This window comes from Suricata suricatta, chromosome 7 (assembly GCF_006229205.1).
Source record: "Suricata suricatta isolate VVHF042 chromosome 7, meerkat_22Aug2017_6uvM2_HiC, whole genome shotgun sequence".
Taxonomy (NCBI): domain Eukaryota; kingdom Metazoa; phylum Chordata; class Mammalia; order Carnivora; family Herpestidae; genus Suricata; species Suricata suricatta.
Genome location: NC_043706.1, coordinates 34,590,059 through 34,595,369, shown reverse-complemented (window position 1 = coordinate 34,595,369; position 5,311 = coordinate 34,590,059). Strand labels below are relative to the sequence as shown.

The following is a 5,311-nucleotide window of genomic DNA, read 5'->3' as shown; positions in this document are numbered from 1 at the left end:
GCTTGCCCCCCACCCCCTACCCTTCAGCCGCCTATTTATTTCAGAAAGGTGCCTATCCCACAAGTCCTGCTGAAGGAAGCCAGGTTTAGGCGTGACCGTGCTCATTTCTCCTAGGAGACCCAGGCAACTGCCAGTTCAGTAAATGAGCATCCCCTCAGTACGGACAACACTTAAAGGCCGCAGAGTTAAGACAAAGGTTTTTATTCAAAAAACACCAAGTATAAAAAAAAAAAAATAAGATCTCTTTTATTCCCCTGTACAGTATTTCACTCAGATAAAACCAGCAGGCTACATACTGCTCAAAACACAGCCCGAGAGGATCCGGAAGGCACACCATCCAGAACTGCTTTTCATATATCTATCCTATGTACACCAGTCAGCAATGCCCCTTCCCAGCCCCCACGGAACCCACTCCCATGTGGGCAGGTAGGTGAGGGGGGCCCCCACAGCCTGTCAGGGAGCCCCAGCAGCTGTCCCGCCTGAGTCCCGTCCCGTCACCCTACAGAGCAGGCCCTCCCCTAAAGGTCCCCAAGTCAGAGGAGGAAAAGGAGGAAAGAAACTTGTGGCAGCAGCCGTGGAAGCTTGGAGCAAAAAGGGAACCAAATAAATAAATAAATAAATACATAACGTTGACCTCCAGGTTAGAATGCGCTTCTCTTCCAAAAAAAAAAAACCAAAAAAATCCAAAAAACAGGTAAAATAACTTAAAGGCAAAATTAAAAAAATTAGATCAACTACAATCCTTTTGTACACTACCATGCCGACTGTACACACATTTACAGGTTTTCTGTTGATTTGCATTGTTTGTGCATTTGTGTGTGTGAGGTCTTGGCTTTGAAACAGTTAAGTAGAAACCAAAAGGGAAGACCAGTTCACTGGGGAGTTTTACTAAAGGAGGCAGAAAAAGGGCAGGTGGCTCAGCGTTTGGCCCAGTAGCCTCTTCCATGGCACCTTTCATATGTAGGATGGGGGGGCGGGGGGAACAGGACAGGAGAGAAAAATAGGGAACCAAACCCAGGCAGATTTTTGGAGAAGCAGCAGGTAAAAGAGGCAAGTTCAAGTATTTCTCCCAGCACAGCCGGAGTCCCCACAGAAGGCACTCAGAAGAGTCGGAAGAGGTGACAGGGACTTCAAATGTTGCTAGTCCTATCCTACCCCAACCCGTTTTCCCCCGTACCCAGCCCATCGAGGCTTTCAGCAGAACTCGTGATGAAGGGAACAGTTCCGCGGTAGGGTTCTGACCCCCCCACCCCCCCACCCCCAGGATCTTGCCCGAGTCCAGCAACGCTGGAGCTCTTTGAAAAGGAGAGAGCGTCTACGGGAGGAGCTGAGGCCTAGGGCACCCGGAGAAGAGTCTCTTCCCCCACGGTCGGTCGGGAGACAACCTCCAGGGGCCTGGGGTCTGGAATGAGTTGTAAATATTGTTCCTGTTTATCAAGCACTGTCCTGCTTGGTGAGAAGTGTCACTGGTACTCTGGGAAGCTGAAACCAGAAGCTCCCCCTCCCTCGAGCATCTGAGGGGGAGGGGAAGACCTGCTGGAAAAGCTATTTGCTGGGCCCAGGGGACAGGCTATGCAGATGGATCTCGGCAGTTTCCTGGGGCAGCAGGACATCTTGCATCCAGGGATGGTTCTGGATTTCTTCGAAGGAGGGCCGATCTGATGGTCTCAGGGCCAAGCACCATTTAATGAGATCCTGACACTCTGCAGAAAGCAAGACAGGGGTTACGAATGACTCTACTTGTTTCTGCAGTGCAAAGGTCTTGCTCATTTGCTGCCCCAGGGCCCACAAAAGTCTGGGGTCCAACAGAGACCAAGAACCTCCTGGAACTAGTTTTCAATGGGAAGGTATTAACTACAAGAGCTGGATGGTCCGACCTGCTTTCAGCTAAAAAACAGCCCCCTCTTAAACCTGTGGTTTTCAAACTTCAGTGGCTGGGGCCTTTCCCACGACGCCCACTCACTAGAAATAGGAAGAACGATGACAAGGGATTTTGATGAGACATCACTGAGCATGACGAGGTGATTCAATTCACCTACAACTTACAAATCAGAACACCACCCACAATGAGGTCCCCGGAACCACAACATTTAGAAGAGTCCGCCTTCAGGGAAAGGGCTCAGAGAACTCTCAACTCTTCACTCCGGTGGCAAAAAAAAAGCCAGGAGTTGAGGGGATCAGGGATGCTGGCACAAAACCAAAACCAAAAAAACCTTTCTGCACAATTACATGGTCTTCGCAATAGGCTCACACACGCCCTCCCTACAGCCTCCCCGGGAACGCTCAGGGCAAGCCGTTCAATTCCTGAGCGCCAGCTCTCCGGAATTCAAGGACTGTCCCCTGAGGACTAACAGCCTTGTGCTTCCTGCTTCCCTTCAACAAGGGGCTTCCAAAAAATTACCTGAAGAGACCCTTTGCCTGAAGAAAACTTGGCCCCTGATAATCTCTTCATCATGCTCAAAAGGAATATCACCACAGACCATATCATACAGCAGGATCCCCAGAGACCAGACGGCAGCCGACCTGCCATGGTAGCGATGGAAGCGGATCCACTCTGGAGGGCTATACACTCGGGTCCCTGTGAGGCAGAGGAACAGAAAGAAAAACACACTTGTAGCAAAAATATAAACAAAGCAACTCACATACTGAGTGACTCTTAAAAACTAAAAGCACCTCTCCACTTCTCCCAGGACGCTGGGCTAACTCTTATTTTCCCCCTAGGCGAAAAGGAGTGGAAGAGTGGCATGCTTCCAACCCAAAGCATTACCCACCTCTCTACCAGCCCAGACTTTAGACCAAAATTCTTTTGGAGCAAACTGCTCCTAGAGACAAACAGCACTGGCCACAAATCCAAAGCCCGAGGCCCTCATGTGCTAGGACCACCCACAGTGGGTTGACGGCTGAAAGTCTGCAGGATCCTGGGAGGCATCCCAGAGGATCCTGGAACTGCATTAAGGTGGCCCAGGAGACTGGGTGGTACTCCTCTCAATCCCATCCAGTCGAGGACCCTTATACCTTACACTGTATCCTAAAAGTCAGAGTGCCCTTTGGAAGGCCTTCCTCCCCACCCCCTGGGCGTCGCGACAGACACCCACACCCTCACTTCCCCCCACTGCCAAGGTAGACAGCGTTGCAGAGCCGGTTTCAGACCACGTGATTCCTGTTTACAAACTTTGGGTTGTAAAAAAAAAAAAAAAAGGTGGGGGCCATCCCGTTTGTGCTCACCAGGGGGCAGCAAAGACTCGGAGGAAAAAACAAGGGAGGACCCGGCCAGCCATTAACTGTTAAATACAAAAAAATGCTGCCCAACCCAGCGTCCTCCAAGGGCAAATAAACACGAACCACAAGCCCCAGTCACAAGTTTTGAAAGGCTGTAGTTGGTTAGGTTAAGCCGCTCAGATGATGACCCACCCTCCTTTGCTTTGATCTCAGACTCTCTATTCCATCTTTTCAGAAAGAACCCGCTCCAAGCCCCTCCCTAGGGTAGGTTTTCATCCTCTGCGGAGACACCCAACTAATTTTCAAACCAGCAAGAGATCTTATTTCACAACACTCATTCCCGGCTCCCTCACCCCACAACGCCAAAAAATAAACAAATAAGTAGCACAATAAAATGAGTTATTTAGTGAAACTACTGTTTCTATCCCTTTATCCGTCCCCAGATCAAAGGGGAGAAAAACTGCAGCTCTTAAAAACTACATCTTTACAGAAAACTCCTTTATAAAACAACAAAAATTACAAAACCGGCATCAATTTTCATCTCTCCCGCTCTCTCCTCCCTCCCTCCCCCCCCCTCACCCCCCATCCTTTTACTGGCGGGGAAACTGGGTCAGACTTCAGAAATCTGGGCTACGGCCGGTTGCCCACAACCTCTTATTCATCAGGAAAGCTTGGAACCCACTGAATTCCACTTAAAAAATAAGATCATGCCAGAAACATGACAGGTTCAGCTGGCTGGAAATCTCCGGCTTTTACTACGCTGGGAAGCTCTCCTTCGCCCCACCCCTGCTAGCATCGAGCCAGACGGCCCGATGACCTTTACAAAGGGCCGGAGAGGGAAGCCGGCCGAGGCCTTCAGGCAAGGCCAAGTCACCTGGGCAGCTCCCTCCCTGGCCGCTCCCTCCCAGGCCTGGCTCACCATCGAAGTCCGTGTAGACGGTGTCCTTGAGCAGCGCCCCCGACCCGAAGTCGATGAGCTTGAGCTCGCCGCGGTTGAGGTCGATGAGGATGTTCTCGTCCTTGATGTCGCGGTGGAGCACCCCGCAGTTGTGGCAGTGCCGCACAGCCTCCAGCACCTGCCAGAAAAAGCTGCGGGCCAGCTCCTCCTGCAGGGCCCCCCTTTCCGTGATAAAGTCGAAGAGGTCTTGCACCGGCTCGGGCCTCTCCAAGATCAAGACGAAACTGTCGGGCCTCTCAAACCAGTCCAGGAGCCGAATCACGCCGGAGAAGCCCGAGCTCACCTTCTTCAGGAGGACCACTTCCATGGGCACTCGGGTGCCATTGGGCTGCAGGGGCGAGGGCGACTGCGTTAGGGCGGGAGTCGGAGGGTGCCCCTCACCCCCACCCATCCTTGAGGGTCGCTCACTCCAAGGCACTCACCAGCTCTCCCCAGTCGGAAATCCGGTCCTTCTCCACGTGCTTGATGGCCACCTGGAATCCCCCCCAAAGAGGCTCCATTAGGTCCCCTCGCCGGGGCCAAAGCGCACCCGAGTCTCCCGCCCAGCGTGCCCGCCCCACGGCGGGGCGCCCACTCACCGGCAAGTTGTCGGCTACACGGATGCCTGAGTAGACCGAGCCAAAGCCGCCGCTGCCCAGGAGCGGGCCCACCTGGTACTGCGACTCCAGGGGCTCCTTCTCTTTGCCTAGGAAAGGGGGAGGCACAGGGGACTCAGTGCCGGCCCGTGAGCGCCCCCCAACTCCAGCTCCCAACCCTGGGGGTCCAGCCGCCTCCCCATCCCGGGCTGGAGTGGGGGCGGTGAACGCTCACCGGGCGCCAGCTTGGTGGCGTGCAGGTCGTTGCAGGGCGCGGCGCGCAGGTGGGCAAGCGAGTTGATTTTGGACAAGAGCATCCCAACCTCCAGGGTGTCGGCGTAGGGACTGTGTCTGGAGGAGCTGCAGCAGGAGCTGGGGCTGGGGTTGTGCCGGTGGCTGTGCCGATGGCTGGAGCTGAGGCTGCGGGTGGCGTTGCGGCTGCGGCTGCGGCTGGCGCGGAAGGCCGAGGGCGAGTCGGAGGACGACTGGGGGCGCTGCCGGGGCTGGCGGCTGGCGGACACGCCGGCGGGGTCAGGCAGCGCCGAGGGAGGCAGGGTGG

General features: G+C 54.3%; 1 protein-coding gene across 1 annotated transcript; it reads right to left on the bottom strand.

The window, feature by feature from the left end:
* Nucleotides 1–221: 221 nt before the first annotated feature.
* On the bottom strand, nucleotides 222–5,305 carry PIM1 (Pim-1 proto-oncogene, serine/threonine kinase). The gene is made up of 6 exons (XM_029945050.1): nucleotides 4,988–5,305; nucleotides 4,756–4,862; nucleotides 4,600–4,650; nucleotides 4,139–4,505; nucleotides 2,402–2,578; nucleotides 222–1,703 (listed from the first exon to the last, which is right to left on the bottom strand). Exons 1-6 carry the CDS (start codon nucleotides 5,067–5,069, stop codon nucleotides 1,546–1,548), a joined length of 942 nt encoding a protein of 313 aa, XP_029800910.1. The 5' UTR covers nucleotides 5,070–5,305; the 3' UTR covers nucleotides 222–1,545.
* Between the last annotated feature and the right edge of the window lie 6 nt (nucleotides 5,306–5,311).